This window comes from Xiphophorus hellerii, chromosome 6, assembly GCF_003331165.1.
Source record: "Xiphophorus hellerii strain 12219 chromosome 6, Xiphophorus_hellerii-4.1, whole genome shotgun sequence".
NCBI lineage: Eukaryota > Metazoa > Chordata > Actinopteri > Cyprinodontiformes > Poeciliidae > Xiphophorus > Xiphophorus hellerii.
The window spans coordinates 20722109-20741061 of NC_045677.1; the positions used below are offsets into that span (position 1 = coordinate 20722109).

General features: G+C 36.3%; 1 protein-coding gene across 4 annotated transcripts in view; it reads right to left on the bottom strand.

Annotated features, from left to right (window-relative positions):
• The window catches only part of LOC116722056 (RNA-binding Raly-like protein), a 69141-nt gene that overhangs the window by 21034 nt on the left and 29154 nt on the right, over window positions 1-18953 (bottom strand). For 3 of the 4 annotated variants that reach the window (XM_032566161.1, XM_032566158.1, XM_032566159.1), the window contains exon 2: window positions 15763-16040. In XM_032566161.1, coding sequence (XP_032422052.1) covers window positions 15763-16018 — 256 coding nt within the window. In that variant the 5' untranslated portion in view covers window positions 16019-16040. The remainder of the gene's footprint in view (window positions 1-15762; window positions 16041-18953) is intronic. The other variant, XM_032566160.1, reaches the window with a different exon arrangement.

Sequence of the window (18953 nt, forward strand, 5' to 3'; positions counted from 1 at the left end):
GATCATGCAGAATCATGATCAGCTCATAGGAACTGTAGATAGACAAGCTTACTGCCTTCTGGAAAACACCATTTTGTCACAGTGCAACCTAAAAAAAAAAACCAATGGATTTTATCTGGACTTTATAAACTAAAAGATGTAGTGCATAGCTTTTAAGTAGAAGAAAATTGATATTGTTTCCATTTTTCACAAATAAAAATTTCAAAGATGCATTTTGTTCAGATCACTTCACTCTGATACCTCTAAATAAAACCAATATTTAGTAAACATAGTCCACCTGTATTTAATTGAACATACATTCTGCAAAGGCTTCATAACCAAACAAACTGTCTGGCGTAGCTAACACCTTGAACTCCCAACTGTGAAACATGGTGTGGCTGCATCATGCTGTGGGAATGCTTTTTTTCCCAACAGGAACAAGAAAACATGTCGAGGAAGAAACTTTACTGAGTTGGAGTTTTACCTTCCAGCGGGACAACAATCCTAAACATACAAGCAGAGAAACGGCTTAGATCAAAGTCTCCTTTAGTGGCAGAAGAAGCCAATCCACGTAAATCCAATGGAAAACATGCTGTGAAACTTTAAATTGTTGTTGGCAGACTCTCCATCTCATCTAAGTAAGTTTGAGCTTTGACAAAGAATACGATTTCAGTCTGTAGATGTGCAAAGCTGGTAGAAATGTAACTTGGATGCCAGTTCCTTTAGATGTTTATTTGCAAACCATATTAAAATGTATAAATTTTCTACACTTCACAATTACCGTGTTCTTTGTGTTGGTCTATCAAATAAAACACATCACATAATGTTGCATGACACTGCACTGTTGAGCTGAGAGTCTTCAATAAATAACCAATGTGTGATTAAAATCTGAAACAAACGGGGAGCCTTCTCCTGCAGCAATTACAATAGAATATTCTGCATTGTAATTATAGTACATCCACCTATGTCTACTTTATGAATACGTGATTACTATGTACAAAATGTATGCAAAGTGCATGTAAAAATACAGCACCCATACAGCACCCTGTCCCTGCTTATATTAGGCCAGAGGCCAGGTACATCCTGAATAGACTGACGTAGAATGCAGGGCATATGAGGTTCATTAATACCATGCATTATTCATTTAATCACAGCTATATTACCCATGCAAAAAAAGTCTGTCCGCACTGGCAGGACACAGGAGCACACACACCTGGAGCGGCCATGTGCATCCAACCCTCTGAACAACTCCCCCTTCCTGAAAGGCTGACAACCTGAATGCTCATTTCACTCACAAAACAAGCAGATTAAGGCTGCAGTCAGCAAACACTCTACAATACAGGCAGCAATCTCACTGACTATCAACGTAACATCTGTGTTCACAGGAAACGAAAGCGTGTGGGTTTTCTGTGTTGGATAAAGCGCTGCTAGTGTTGATGCAAGATTTGCATCATTGCTTGTTCTTCTTGTGACAAAAGAAAAAAAAGCTCCTGAATAACTGAAAGCAAACAAAAAATAGTTTTGGCATGTTAAAATAATAATACTAGACTTAATGGCAGAGCTCAGGCTCTTCAATCCAGAGATTACTATCAGAATTTGAAGAAAATCCAACATGAACAAACGTAAAACGTGGTTAATTAACTTTTAATCCTTTTTCTAAAACTTAAAAATTGAACAACAAAACGAAAATGTGAAAAGCGTAAACTTGAGCGACCTTAAATTCACTAATTAGAAACAACAACTCACATATCTGGTTGCGACGCCTGCCTTTGTACATGGTCATGTCGATGCGAATAAAACCCCGACGCTTCTGCGTTGCAGCCGAAGCCGCTTTCTCTGTCTGCGGACTGTCTGCTGGCGGCGGAACACCAGCACCTCCAGACCCCCAGCAGAGCCGCTGCGGACCGAACCATCTGACCGCCTGCTGCGGGGGGGAGCCGGGGAGGCGGAGCGCTCGATGCAGCAGCCCCAAATTAATCTAAAACCGCCTTTTACTCTTCCTGGTTGGCTAGAAGAACCGAATAAAATGCTTTTTTTTATTGTTCTGTTATAGTTGTACAGGTTGTACAAGAACCTTAAATTCACTAATTAGATACAGAAAGAAAGCATTAAAGATAGATAGAAGGAAAGCAAGCAAGAAAGAAAGAAGTATATTTGTATTTCAAATAAAAATGATTAGTTAGTTAGTTAGTTAGTTAGTTAGTTAGTTAGTTAGTTAGTTAGTTAGTTAGTTAGTTAGTTGGTTAGTTAGTTAGTTAGTTAGTTAGTAGAAATAATCATAAAGATCATCTGAAATCAGATTTCCAACAGGGTGACCAACCTCAATCTCAAAATCCAACATGGCTGCTTTACTGCAGTGTGTAAATTCCATCTGTAGCTCTATGGCAGAAGGATGACATGCTGCAGTAACTACCATGTTTACATATAAGCACCATTTTATGCTAATATTTACTTTAAAGCATTTTCTTGAAGGCAGATTTTCACAAGCTGGCATTATTTAAGTGATTACTCACCCGTTGTGTACGTGCAAAATGCTTTCAACACAGCTTTCACACTCATCCAATGAGACTTTGTGCCCCTCATTCTTCCTCTGGCTGAAGAAGACTTCTACTTTAATGTTGATTTCTCCATTGTTTCCCTTAAATAACCTTACAGTCCTGATAAATGACTTGTTAGAGAATTTTCTTGCCTGTACAATTTGCCTTAGTGTTAGCCGTCAAGGCAAAAATGACTCAAAAATGTCTTGGGAAAATGCATTAAGTTCTTCTTCTTTTCTATTATGGTGGATTTCAAACAACTTTAGGTGCATACCACCACCTACTGTACACAAGTGTGTAGCACTATTACTTTACATCCATTAAAGTCTATTATTGCATTGAGTTCCTCCACCTCTGCCATTATAATACTATTAGTTTGTCTGAGATTTGCTCTATTTCCGCAAGTGGGTGGAGCCGACTTGTCATGCTAACACCTTGTGTAATTCAGGAGATGCTTATCTTCACAAACATGTTAAGCCTTTCCTGTTATTATATTTTCTTTTAAGTACTTAAAATAATTGTAATCTTTTTTTTTAATTACATTTAAGTCCAAATGTATTCTACTTTTAACGGTTTATTTTTGAGTTATTTCTTTATCGTTTTATTCATTTTTTTCCCTTTGGTTTTACCTGCACTAAATTATTTACTATGTCACAAATTACATGAAGTAGTTGATCAAAGACTTCCTTTCCCAAACAGGAGAAATAGTTAAATATGCAGATAATAAAATAATTAATTTAAATTAGTTAGATTATATATAGAGGCATAATCAATAAATTGGAATATATCTATCAGACTGAAAGTACCTTTTGAAATTAACAGCCCTTAAACAATTATCTAGCGTACATTTTGTTATGCCTACATTTCTGTTTTAAAAATGTTTTTTGTATCGGCCTGACAATGTTCTAACCTTAAATGTTGTGTTTTTATTAACTCTAAGCGTAAAATCATCATAACTAATAGAAACGAAGCTTGAAAACATCAGTATGTGTATAATTCATCTATACAATGTGATGGAGTTACTGAAATTAATGAACCTTTTACATATTATTGTAACTTATTGAATGTGCACATCTGGCTGCCTAATTAAAAGAGCTGGTTCCTCTTCACCTGAGTTTCACCAGTAGCGGTCATATTTCAGACAGTCTTTCAGGCAATGCCTTCTGAAACCTTCTAGTTTCAAAAGAGAAGCTTTCTTCTCCTGGTTTCAGAAAAGAAGAAAGCTTTCCTTATCAGATCAAACTCTTCTCTCTGTAACCCACGTGTGTCAGACTCGAGGCCCGCGGGCTAAATCCGACCCAACAGAAGTCTTTATGTGGCCCTCAAGGACTCTAGAAATATAACCTTCAAGCTAACAGTCGTGTGTTTAAATATTATTTTATCAGTCAAACAGCCAAAAGTCCATCGGTGTGAGAAGATGTTTAACATTATTTTATCTCAGCAGTTGTCATCTGGAGACAGCTACTTATTCATATTTTAACAGTTTATTGGCAGTTTTATCAATACAGTCTGATTCAAACATCAAGTTCTGCTTAGAGTTCCCCTCCAGTACTCCACACAAGCTTCTCCCTGTCAGCCACTGGCTTTTTTCCAACACCCATCAACAACATAAGGACCGGGAACATTCCCACAATCTCTCAAACTCTACCAGAGTTTCACCAGTTTAACTGTAAAAGTAAAACCTGTAATCTTTCATCGCACCAAAAAAATACTAACACTTTGGAATCCACAGGAACTTGCTTGAGAGACTCTATCCATCCATCCATCCATCCATCCATCATCTTCTGTTCACCCTTTGTCCCTAATGGGGTCGGGAAGGGTGCTGGTGCCTATCTCCAGCTACGTTCTGGGCGAGAGGCGGGGTCACCCTGGACAGGTCGCCAGTCTGTCGCAGGGACATACAGGACAAACAACCATGCACACACACACTCACACCTAGGAAGAATTTAGAGAGCCCAATTAACCTGACAGTCATGTTTTTGGACTGTGGGAGGAAGCCGGAGTACCTGGAGAGAACCCACGCATGCACAGAAACTCCATGCAGAAAGTTTCTCCATGCCGGGAATCGAACCCAGGACCTTCTTGTTGCAAGGCAACAGTGCTACCAACTGCGCCGCTGTGCAGCCCGCTTGAGAGACTCACTTTCTCTCTATATAAATATACTTTGTCACCTTATGATGACTTAGAAAGTGTTCCTGAAAAGAACGATATCTGGGTTTCCCTCCTCAATCAGTTGTGACTCAATCTTGGATAACAAGACATCGATAATGTATGAGTGAGTGAATGATGAATAATTAAAGGGTTAGGATTCTCTCTCCTCCAACATTTTAACATGCATGCAGCTAAAGATTGCCTAGACATAGCAAATCTAATAGAAACCATGGAGCTTCTGATTCTGAAACTATCCAGCAGATTTAACATATTTATGCAGAATTCTGTCTTCAAAGATCAACTCTGAGAAAAATATTTAAATACTGAACATGTCAAGCTTAAATTAATTTCAACAGGACTTGGAGTTAAAGTGACTTACATGCATTCTGACATTAATAATTTCATTTATTCAGACACTTACATAAAATGCTGATATTTTCTTTGCAGGTTAGTGCTTTTTAAAAAGCAGTTTTCACTCTGCCTTTATGCACAGATGTCTTCATTATTTCAGGAGGAATGTAATTCTTTATGAAGGATGAAATGTTTTGCTCTCTGCAGTACTTCATCAGAGTGATGGTTTGATGATAGAAAGCAACAAACACACACACAGAAAAGGAATAAATGAATACATAAAGAGTAGAGATCTTTTCTGCAATAAACATGCATTTGTTTTTCTTGTTGGCATTAAAAAAATAATTAAAGAAAGGAAATAAAAGTGGTGAAAAAACTACATTACAAGAAAAGTGAAGGAGAAGCAAATGAAGCTTTTTATGCATTTGATTGAATGTGGACACTTCAAATGCAACCCAGCTACTTTGTAGGAAATAAAACCATGAGCTTCGTACAAAGATGAGCTATTCAGTATTCAATGTTCAACTCAGAAAATCCTTTTATTCATGACCTTTAAGCTTTCAGCAATATTCTCAAATCATCAGGCAGTTCATCTCTCTATAGCCACAGTCCTTCTATAAGCATTTTTTAAAGTCCTTTAAAGATGATTGGCTTTGGACTGAAGAGACACATTAACAAAGAGGCAAAGCCATTCCAGCGGCTGCGGTGTTTGGACTCGATGGAAGATGGAGTCTTCTAATTGTGATATCTAATTACGGTAATATGGAGGTTACAGTTGCTGTGTTTCTGTCTGATGCTTTCAAAAGCCCACCGGCATATTTTTTCTTCTAAACACAAAAGAAGAGAAACTGAAAGAGAATGAAAGCTGAATATGACAAACACATGGCGTCAAGGCCGGACTCCTGGATCAAATGCAAATGCCATCAACAGTAAAGGTTCTTTCACAAATGCAGAAATTAAATGAGAAATCTGCAACTCTTCAGCATATTTAGTCAAGGTTTATTTTAAAATTCGTATATTTGGAAGCTTGTCTGTTATTATGCATTATTTAAACCTCTTTGGGAAGAAGTAAGGTCGCTTCTCATGCAGTTATCCATGAATTTTAAAAGTTGCACAGGTGCGCTTATAGCTCCCTCTAGTGTTCATACACGCAGCACGCAAAACGATCCACCAAGTTTATAATTGAAGCTGATCTTTATTTTACCATAAGATTTGTGAAAATGCTTTACAAAGTAGGAAAAGTAAAATAAAGCGAGGTTCAGTTGTTTTGTTTTGTTTTGGAAATTTAATGAAAACAAAATTCTGTTAAATTTATTTTCTTGTTTTGATTCTGAACAGGTTACACCACTACAGTGCTGCTGCACACATAAATAAAATCGAATGAAAGTATTTTCCTGATTTTAAAAGAGAAAAAAAGTCACCATAAAAAAGTCCAGTAACAAACCATATGTACATATTTTTACTTTTAATAGCTAAAATCTTCTTCAGCTTTAAAAAAAACTATTAAGGTTTTTCTTAAGTGCATTTGTTACGCTATTCTATCAACTAAACTTTACAAAATCAGCATTCATATTAATCTAGAACATTCTAAGTGTAAGTAGAATTCTTGAGGCAGGGATTGTGTGGTTTATCCATATAATCCTTGTGTTGCTAATAATGTATTTTATTTTAATGTAAAAATGCAACTAAATACAACTGAACATCCTCAGTTTAGATTCATTGCTTTAAGTAGTGATTTAATATACAATTTTGTGAAAAATATACAACTTCAATCCCCAGAATCCAACTGACAGACCCAAAGCCTTACCCTAACAGACTAAAAAGGTAACTAGTGTCCTGTTGGCTAAATTAAAGTACATCCAAAACATATTGTTTTACTGGGGATTAAGTGGAGTATTAATCTGTGAAGGTGTGGATAAAAAGAATGAGTTGGCCATTTTCCACCCAGTGAAAAACATTGACTATTTAAAATTAAAAAGTGGTTAGAAGGTCTCAGTGTCTCCACAGTCATATAATAGGCCTTGTATTTATTTAACTCTTAATGATTTGCATTAATACAGACACGATAAAAAGGGAATTTTCAGAATAAATATTATTGAAATTAATTATTGTTTTCAAATTATTGAAAAAAAAAATCTTCAAAAGTAAATGAAAGAATAAAATATATAGTAATATGTTTTTCTGGTTTAGCATAAACCCAGTGAAACTCAGAAGTGTATGCATCCTTCTTTCATGCCATGTTTTTATGATGTAAAAAATTAAATAATGATGAATCCTTTCTTAACTTTGTACACCTTTGATTTAGCTTAAACTGGTTGCATTAGACTTAATATTTTGTTGTATTTACTCTTTGATCCATTGTTACCCTCTTGGATTTGCATGTACCATAGATAATGGAGAATCTGATTTAGACGGTTTTAAATGTTAATTGTTTCAGCTTTAAACCCTTTACTTTTCTGTCAGAAAGCTGAAGATGAAAAGAGATTTCTTTTTTCAAGAGCACTATGAATCAAAATCAACAAAAGCATGACTTCATGTGAGAAAAATGTACGTTTTGGAATGACTTGGACCCAAATCTGAGATGAGATGTCCTCACACTGTTAAAGATTTGGAGAACAAAGTCAAGAACTGGGATGCTGATAGACTGCAGCATTGAATGCTGATAATGAACCAAATTGTGCTTTAATGCTGTATTACTTTCTATGTTGATGTATTTACTGGGCTTATTAGGCCATTTTAATGTATTCAATTTTAAAAAATGTATTTCTTTTTGGGTGGATTGCGCATGATAAATGTAAAATTATATACAGAAAAACACTGAGATTATTTATCATGCTCTCATTTCATCACATTAAAAACTTGGCATTTTTACACAATATTCCAGGAGTGATTTTAATTTCAGGTTAAAATTAGATTTGTTTATTGTCATTAATGTATGACAATTAACTTTTTTATAACATGTAAGTCAAAAAAGTCCAGTTTATATTTATTTACTTTTTACTAAGCTAATTACCTTCTCCAAATTCAGTAGCAACCTTCTTCTGATCTAATTATGGATAGTTTTTTTTTAAGTTGCCCTCCTCTGTTATAAACAAACATTTTCCAGGATGATGTGCAGTACGTATCTTAACCACCGAGTGGCGCTCACACACTACCAAAGAGATGACAAACACACTCTATCTCTGACACCAGCTAACCCTAAAGCAGATAAAATCAAACAGATGCTTGATTATAAAAACATTAGTGTGGTTATACTGATACATCAATGTCCAGACGGTAGCTGAAGAAGGAGGAACAAGATGGAGGAATGCCGGGTTGCTGAATCAGGGAGTTAAGTAGCTGCTGGGTGAGAACAGCCACCATCACTGTGAGTGAATGCTTCTTTTTTACCCAGAAGCCATTGCAATCCAGTCATTTTCGGAAAAGTTAAAGTGTGTAAAGACATCGTTGCAGCTTCAGTGTCTTTTAGCTTTTAAATCCACTCAAGCGCAGGGGCGCATAGGAACCTTAGAGGGCCAAGCGCGTTCAGGGCGTCACAGGTTTGACCTTCCTGTCACATGTCATGCCATCAAGCAGCCACAGCCCGCTCCCCGCCACTTCTCTCTGGGTGTAATTTAAAAGTCCTGAAGAAAATATCAAGGAATCTCATAGGGTGCAGGTTGCGCACGCCGCTGGAGCCTAATCAGATATCAAGTTCATGTATAAAAGATAAGGCGAGGAGGGTTAAATTTCACCGAGGCAGCAGAATAAAAGCAGAAGAGATCATTTCCAGAGCATAGGGAGGCATTACTGCAGGCACGTGCAATATACCTCTGGCACTTACGGTGCATTGGTAATATGCTGGATTTATTGTGAGCGTTTGTGTCTGTGTGTTTACAAGGACTCTGTGGATGCACCGTGCCACGTTAAGCAAAGGAATATTTGTCTTTGGCTGCTACAAGAAAACATTTGCTCACCCATAAAATGTTGGATCATTTACTATATTTTCATTTTTCTCTGGACAAATACAAGCGAAGCTTTGTTCTAAGGACATATTGTTTGTCAACATGTGTAACAATGAGGTTGGGGCTCTTTAAGTGCATGCAGATTGGGCATGTGAATTTATGCTGACATTAGAGTGATTATTTATCTGCAACTAGTTTTTCTTGCAGCTCATTAAGTGAAAGCCTGAGGAGGCTACACATTTTCTTTCAGGGGTCATTTTATAGCTCCACTCTCATTATATATTACTGAAATATTTATTTCCACTGGAGCAGAACTTCAACTGACTTAATTTATGAGAAATGGTAGAAGTAGCAGCCGGAAAACTATCACATTAAGCTGCTACATAGGTTTAGCATTATCTAATAATTACTGTATGCTGTAAGTAACAAGTATTTTCAGGTGCATCTACTAACTTTGTATCTTAAATTGAATAAAACCCCACAATATCCTAACAACTGTTTAGTCTAGTTTTCTGTGCAAATATCTTAGTACAAATGCAGTAAGACAAATTGAACTTACAAGTATTTTTTTTAGGAAGACATAGGTGTTTATTTTATGTCAATAATCCCTTAACATTGATGAAATAACACTGGTTCCACTGTCAGATTATGTCATAACATGGAAAAATGTCTAGTTAAAAGTGAATAAGTACATTTCATTAATATTAAGAAATTATTTACTTATAATAAGCTCCTATATCTTGCAGGAAAGTTAGTTTTTCTTATTTCAAGAGTACTAAGATATTTGCACAAGAAACTAGACAAAATATTTAGTGTTTTTGCAAAAATAGCTCCAGCTCAGTCAAAGTGGATTGAGGACATTAATGTTCACATCTGGTCAGATTTTTAATTGTATTCAGGCATGACCTTTGACTAGGCCATTCTAACTGCTGTACATCATAGTTCTGGCTTTATGTTTAAGATTGCTGTCAAACTGAACCTCCAGCTTTGTGTAATTATAATTAAGCGCAGAATAATTCACACAACTTTTAGTCTGCATGTTTAAAGACCAGAAGTAACTTGGAGTATATTAATGTTCAAAAGTCCAGACTTGAATTCTGTAAGTGATGCATTTCAAGGGAGCTAAAAATTGATGTAATGTCAATGAGGATCTCCAGTCTAGAAGTTCATCACTAAAGATAAATGATCAAATACCAGAGAAAACCTGCAAAAGGCTGTTCAGCTGTTATGTAACAGGTTTCAGCTGCTGTAATACCAATAAAGATTTTACCATTCATCATTGAGAATCATATGAATAATGTTCAAAATGCAATCTTTAATAATATATATAAAATCAGTCTTTTCTTTTGGATGTTTTATGACTCAGCTCCTATGAGAATCACACTTCGTGGATGAATGAAAATGAAGTTTCAGTAAAACTCTAAATGTTAGGCACCCTGACTGTGTGTGAACTTCGTGGCCATCCATTAAGTGAGGTCGATCAGATTCCTCAGTTTGGATCAGGCTTCACTAGTTTGGAAACAGCGAGGCAGACTGTGGGCCAGTTCTCAGATCGTCCGCTGCCATCGTAAACTTGATTGATTTTCGAAACGCTTGGGACTCATTTGCTGCTAGGAGGATCATTTGTCACCATCACCAGACAACTTCTCTGTCCTTATCTTTAAAGGTACCCTGGACGTCTGGCAGATTGAAATGGTTTCAGCTCTGACAGAAAATGCAAAAACGTTTCTAGAAAATGAAAAACTGAAAATTCTGCATTCAAATTAGTGGTAGGAACACAGATTGTGTGTCATAATAATGTCAGTCTAACTTTTTCCTTGCCGTCACTTGGTGCAATGGACTGTTTATTTGGGTCCACCTTTACATGCTTCAACCAGTTACAGTACCTTGCAAAAGTATTCACACCTCAAGAAGTTTCACATTTTCTCACATTGCCACCACAAACCTCAAATTAATTTGAGATTTATAAGACTGCATTGCAAAATCACAAAATCTTACCAAGTATTTTTGGTCTAGATTTAAATATCTTAAGACACTTGAAATGAGACAAAACTAACATACAAGTAACTTTGCAGCAAAATATAGAGGCTCGTTTTAAGTAAATAATTCCTTAATATTGGTTTTAAATCAAATCTGACACTGAAATATGTACTGTGTCATTTAGATAGCTTGTGGCAAACAGGATAACAGGAACTCTAATGACTAATAATTAATTATGAAGTGGAAGAAAAGTGACACAAATCTAAAAAGTGTGGCATGCATCTCTCTTTAACCTGATACTCCAAACTAAAATCCAGTGTAACCATTAACTCATGCAAAAAAGACATGATTTGTAAAGTGCAGCATTAATAGTTTTCCTCTCAACAGTTTCTCCCACCTAAGCTGTGGATTTCTGCAGCTCCTCCAGAGTTTCTGTAGGCCTTTTCACTGTTTCCCTGAATAACGTTCTCATTCAGCATCAATTCAGATGGATAATAATGTCTTTGTAGGTTTTTAGTTGTGCCTACTCACACTGTTTGTGGTTATAATGTGACAAAATATTGAAAAACCCTGCTGGGTAGGAATATATCTGCAAGAAGCTGTTGCTTAGTGTAGCCTAAAACACAGAGGGAAACTATTAGCCAGACTCTGTTTTATTTATAAAACCATTACCTTTTAATGCTCACTAATTAATACAGTTATATCTTATTCAGGTATTACAAACAGAGCAGTGAAGACTAGCAATCCTCTTTTTGCTTATAGCTGTAAGACAAACTGAATCCCTTGAGGCACATCTGTTTCCCTGCTAACCCCACAGCTGCCCCTTTTAAGAAACTGAAACAGTTCATAGACACAACATTTCCATTAGCGGCCTTAAAACCAGCAACAGCAGACATATTTTTAAACCACCTTCACTGAACACGCTAGCTCCTGCCATTATTTATGCTATGCTTAGTGAATCACTTGCTGGCTCCAGCCCCAAACTAAAGAGTGTTGGCAAAAAAGCCCTGCTAAATGGCATATCGTTCCTTTCAAGCCAGAGTTTGTTATGTACTGCACTTATTTGAATAAATAGTTTGAACATGGCGATGTTGCTTAATCAGGACCTGGAGACCCGGAGCCACTCATTTTAAAAGCTCCATTTGTTCGTAAAACTGACAGGAAGTCAGTCTGATGAAATGTAAGAAATCTTCCACCTGACTTAGAAAACCTCTTACTATTAGCAGTAAATACAACATAAGGATGAGGAAAGGGTTATGCAATGTTATTGTAATGCGTTTCACATATGTTGCAGCAAAAAAGCCTGAAAATGGATAAAAATCTGAGCCATAATATTAAATTAAACTGAAAAGAAAAAGACCCAAAAGTTCTCAAATAAAAAAAAATAAAATAATTATCATTAGATTGAAAGGTTGCAGGTCATTTTCCTCCGACATCTTGTGCCTTCCATTGTGTTTAAAATATTAGATATATCAAATATGAGAAATTTGACTTCAAAATTTGATGCCTTGAATTTGACCTCTGTCTCTTCAAGAAGCTTTCCGACACCTTCAACATGTCATCACAATAATGCGTCTACCACCATTATTAAGTGTTGGGCTAACAAATGGTTTGTATTGTGGAGATTAGGTATTTACTAAATGCTGTTGCTAGCCTAGGAGTAGCAGGGGTATCAGAGAGGGGACGAGGGAGTTATCAAAGCAGCACTCCAGGTATGTTTTAGATGAGGAAATAAAATTATGACATGAGAAAAAGCTCAAAAAAGTCAAATACTCTCCCTTTAATTCTACTTATAGTCAGGAGAAACAAGTTAGTAAAATACAAAATCTATATCTTCCAGAGGCATGAATAATTTTGTACTTAACTCCATGAACACTCACTGGCCCCTTTATTAGGTAAGCTGTATAGTACTATTGATTTGATATTGTTACACACTTGCTGCAGATTTATCAGCTGCACATCAACAATGCAAATCTCCTGTTCCAAGTTGTCCCAAAGTGCTCAGCTGGATTGAGATCTAGTAGATTACTGGAGTGCCGTGATCTCATTGTAATGCTCAGGAAACCAGCCTGAAGTGATTTAAGGTTTGTGACACAGTGCAGTATCCTGCTGGAAGCAGCCATTAGAGAACGGGTACACTGTGTTCATAAAGAGTTGGACGCGGTCAGCAACAAAAGTCAGTCAGTTTGTGGCATATAAACAACATTCAATTGGCACTAAAAGGCCCAAAGCAACATTCCCTGCAGCATTGCACCACTACCAGCAGCCTGAGGCGTTAACACCAGGCAGAATGGATCCATGTTTGAATATTTTTATGATAAATTCTCATAATACCATATGAATGTTGCACCTTAAATTCAAAACAATCAAACAAGCAGCAGGATGAATCCATCTGTTCTCATCAGATTTTAACCAGTCTGTGAATTTTATAATTAGCTCACTGCTGTGACTTTTTACTTCTTAAGCTTGTCATTTCCCGTTACAGTTTAACATTTTAACAGATTGTATATAGCACAGCTTGCTTGTATAAATGGTTACTTTAGCTACTGTATTTCTTTCTGTCATCTCAGGCTAGTCTGTAGATTCTCAGCTGATCTCTGACACCAACTACGCATTTTTGTCCACACAGCTGCAGCTCACTTGGTAAATGCTCTTTTTATCCATTATCTGTACAACTGAGAAAATGATTTGGTTTAAACCTCCACAGATTATAAGAAACATCTGACATCCACAGACATGCACCATTTAAAGCCACTTAATTTCTATTAGCACCACATTCTGATGCTGGGTTTGAACCTCAGCAATTATTTTTTTTGTTTAACAAGAAATTAAATTGAATAAAGTTAGTGGTTAAATCTGCGATTCTGAAGTTTGTCATAATTAGTCATTACTGGGTTTTAAGCAGAAATTAGCACTAAAAACTCATTTGGGTTATGGTTTCAATGAACTGTAGTCAACTATTACTTTTAAGAGGTTGAAATTTAATGTCGTATGATGCAAGAAGGTAACTGTCAGTTAAATATTGTTACATCCCAAGGCCTATTTTTATTAATATTTATTAATGTCTGTGTGCAGTGTTAGCATGATATGCAGTTTCACAGAAAAAGCAGCATGAAGCTGGACAAAGTGACGTTACAGACGTGACCCAACGGCGCTTTTTTTAATTTTTAAAGAGGAAGCAGAAAAGACTTTTATTTTCCATGGATGACGCTGTGAACAAATCAATAAGTAATATGGGAAAGCTTTACGGGGATCTATCAAACTCCCATATGGATTGCGCTGTGAATGCCCTCTCTCCCTCACTTTCTTTTCATCTTCTCGCTTTTATGTGTTGCTTTTACCTTTAAGGATTTCATACCTTCACAGTAAATACGTCCAGTTTTATGGAATGGTTTCTAAGATTTAACTGTCCAATTTAATATTGCCAAGCAAATATATTGCTTTCTTTATTTTTGTCATAAACAGTATGAGCCAGATCAAAATATTAAAACTCCGACTGGAGTGTTTGTTTGTCTTTCTGGGTTTGGGGGTTTCAATAATGAAGCTCAAAGATCTCATACTCGCAGAATACGAACTGAATCTTCAACTTTAACGTTTATTTTTTTACGTATATATGAAATTTACTTTTCTTATTTGTATTGACTCCAGTTTTATGACTCTTGCCTCGCTTTTATTTAAACTCACATTTTATTGCGTTTGTATAAAATTTGATTTGTTATCTGTAATAAAGTTTTGAACAAAGCTGCTGAAAAAGATGCTCTCACAAGAACATGTAAAGAATGTACTACTGTTTGAAATGTCTTTTTAAATTAGAGATATATGTTTAGTTGAAATAACGACCTATAAGTGCATATTTATTTGTGACATAGAAGCAGTAGATGTTATTCGCCCTCTTATTTCAGTTGTCACTAACAACAAAAGATTAAATTACTAATGACATGTAATGTCATTGTAGCATTATATTCAAATATTTTTATATATTTATATATGTACATACATATATTAATTCAAAAGGTTTTATCTGAGACAAGATAGCTAGTATAAAGTACTTATATACACTGAAGTGAACAGAAACTAAGTAAAATTAGCAGGGCCGGACTTAGAAGGATGTGGGCTATGTATTTATTTTTCCAAGGGTTATTGTGTCCCCCAGCAAGTATCTCCTTGTTGTTCCCCAAAAGATGTATTATAACTTGTTTATATCCATAAATATCACTAAATATTAATAAAACTCACCTGATGTGAAAGAAAAATATTTGGTGCTGCCCAAACAATTGAGCCCCTGGCCTACTGCATTTATTTTGTTTCCGTTTCTAAAGAATATTAGTTTAACCCTCTATGGCATGGCGTTGCCCTCAGGCAACAAACCACATATCTGTACCTCACATTGCTCCTTTATTTTATTTTTTGGGGGGCATGATTTTTGACATATTTTTGTCCGAAAAAAAGTTTTTTTATGAATATAGTTTTTGTTTGATTTGTATTTCATTTCTCATAATCAGTGTAGAAAATCTTGGTGTTCTAGACCAATGTTACCCTGAGGCAACAAACCCAAATCTGGTTCCAGGAGGTGTCAGAGTCCGATTTTATGATTGACATGTAATTAGGGACCACCAAGCTCCCAAAGAATGCAGGAAAATATTTTTTCCCCCAAAAAATAAAAAGTCATGCCATAGAGGGTTAAACTGCGTGTAATTTTCACATCTCATGTCGAACTATCAATCAGCAAGTTGATGTAAGCAGTACATAAAGCAGCCTTTTGTTTTCTCACACTGTACAGCAGCTCTTAGATTCACAAACTGAAACAGATATGTTCTTACCTAGAGACTGTCCAGCGATGACTCTGCTGTTCTCCCCAGCCACAGCCGCCCGGGCGTTCCTCTCGCTGGCGTACTGAACGAAGGCGTAGCCCTTGTGAACGGAGCACCCCACTATCTTCCCGTATTTAGCGAAGATGGCCTCGATGTCGGCCTTGGTGACGACGGCCGTGTTGAGGTTGCCGATGAAGACGCGGGAGTTGAGGGAGCGTGGGTCATTCTTGTTGGTCACGTTGCTGGTCTGGGTCTTCCCAGTCATCCTAGTCCTGGAGCTCTGCCTGCTGGGAGATACATGTGAGCGAGCCGCTTAGAGACACAGCAGAGATCAGGCTCAGAAAGACCAACAGCAGGATGTAAACACTGGACAGACCTGTAATAACTACTAGACCTGTCACGATAACTAACTTTCCTTCATGATAAATCACCCTGAAGTTAGTGCAATAAAGAATAATGTTGTTTTGAGACAATTTAAAAGTAATGTAATGGTAATGGCACAATAATGCAAGTACACCCTCTCAGGGATTAATAAATGTTCATTTTTAGCAAACACTTAATACTAGAACAAGAAGACATTTTAGATATCCAAGATAAATTAACAAAATAACCAAAACAACAAATAAGATGGATACTGGAGTCTGTGTCAACAAAATTGTATTTCAAACAGTTGAGACAAATCCACCAGCCTGAAGACGTCTGTCATTCAGTCTATGGTAGAAAGAAAAAGAGACGTGAGAAAAACAAACAATCATGCAACTGGAAATTATCAATGCCCATTATTTGTCATGTGATTAATTAATCTATTGTTTGTTGTGACAAGCTTAGTAAGTACTGCAAGATTTTGATTCATAGGTAAGGAAAAGCACCTGACACCTTCAGGTGCATCAAATAAAATAAAATATGGTCTTCCTGTGAGGGATTGTACTTCATCTTTCAGATCAATAAACTGAAAAGCCAGATTTAATTGAACTGATTTTAATGATTAATTTGTCGCTAATCTTGTGCCTCCACACTAGCCTTTGGCAAAAGCACTTAATATTTACATATCCAAATAAAAAAGGAAAAGTCCAAGCTACACAATCCTGCTACACCTGAAATACATTAATAAATACAAATTCATTTGGATTTATTTAATATATTTTTTGCTACAGCGGTGCTTTTGTTAAAATGTGCTTCGTAATGTTGTTTGCTTCTCTTATCAAATGAATGCATTCAAAGAAAAAAAAAAAAAACTAACATAAATATGCAAGAATGACCTTGGGAGTCGTAGATGAAGTTGTAGAAACCTACATGTACATCTGCTGTAATCTCTCCTGTACTCTGTGTAAACTTCCTGTTTGTCCTTAGAGAACTGTGAAACTTTTGTTTTATTGTGGCGGTTCAAACTTTTAGTTTAAATTTCTCTTTATGGTTATAGAGAAACTCAGTCAGAGCTTCTCTAGGTGGAAAGACTTCTCTTGTATCTTGAAGTCTTTCCACCTCTCATCCAAAAGGTTTTTCAGCTCTTACTGTTCGCTTGGAAGTATTAGGCTTATTAAGCTGTAATCAGAAACAATCAACCTGATATAATGTCAAACTAATGGGCCAATATAACGTCTTTTTCAGTAGGAATGACAATGATGTAGCACACATCATTTGTGGTTTAAGTAGCAGATACTCTAAATATATGCATAATAAATTAGTCATATCTGTGTGAGGTATTACTCTGATTCCTTTTACAGAATGTTGAGACAAACATCTCCTTCCACATGTGCAGGCCTAAACACATGACCATTCACCTAGTTACGTGACACTGATAGAGTTAAGAAGAGACAACATACTCTATTACTTTAATTACATTAGATGGCCAAAGCAACACTTTTAGAGCTGACCAGCAGCAACTGTTGCCAGGGGTGACAATGAGGTGTGGTGGACAATGCGGTAAGTAATTTGCTTTGTGAAATATCTCAGTAACAAAGCACGTTGCTCTGCATCTCAGCCGTTTTGTTGCTTGTGCCAGTTTTTTTTTTTTTTTTTTTTTTTCACGTAACTGTGCTTATGTCTGTGCAGTAGGCGACAGTTTGCTGTCGGCGGGAGGTGAGGGGAACTCTGACTTGGAGGCAACTGTGATTCAGACGTGTGGGTCTGATGAGCCTTTCTGTGCATGTGAACTGTTTTCACGTGTTTGAAAATAGCTCAGCACACCGATATCACAACAATGTTCTCACTTATTTTCATTCTTCCTCTTTCTGAGTCCTCTTCTCTTTTCAGTGTTCATTTTTACGTCCTTTCGGATTATGTCAAGACATGAACAAGAACCTTACTGTAAGCACTATTTCTTCCTAGCAACGCACCAAAGCAGAAACACAGCTGATCTAATCAAAGAAAGGAGCACAGAGAATATATTAATGTAAAACAATAAACTGCTTACTATGGTTGTCATAGTAAGAAGTTTATGCTGTGCTACCCGAACAGATTTTTTTATCTGCCTAAAATCTTGAGAAATATAACTAAATATTTAACAAAAAGCTAATATAATTGTCTGTTCTTTAATATTTAGACATTTCGATTACTTGGATTATAAGGTATATTATTTCCAGATGCAGAATAAAGTTAGATACTATAAGGCTTTAAGCTGTTTCCAGGCAGCCAGTCAACCCGTCCGTCTGCCGCTGTTTTTGACCTGCTGGACAAATGCAAACTTAACAAGGAGAGCATGATGATGATGATGATGATGATGATGATGATATAAACTGAGGAAATAGCTTAAAACTCGGCTAATACATCTGTCTGAGCTACTCTGAAGACTGCAGACACAGGACACCTTATAGAAAAAAAATTGTTCCATCAAATAACAAAAAATGTCCAAAAGCGCCACTACAAAATACATGTAAAACTCAACAGATAAGAATATCATTCAAAAGTTGTTTTCAGTAATTTATTTCAAAAAGTGAAACATATTTATTCATGATACAGAGATTGCTATGAGGTTGAAAACAGAAAAGCTACATGAGCGTCATTATGGCATAAACAAAGAGAAGACTGCGGAGAGAGCAGTCAGTGACAAGGAGAGTAAACCACCGAAAGGTCACTGCTCAAGAAACTTTGACGTTCACAGTGTGCTGTATGAAAGCAGCATAAATGTAAAGTTGAGGGGAAAGAAAAACTGTGCTAGTAAACAGTCTATTTCACATCCTTCTGAAATAGAAACATCATAA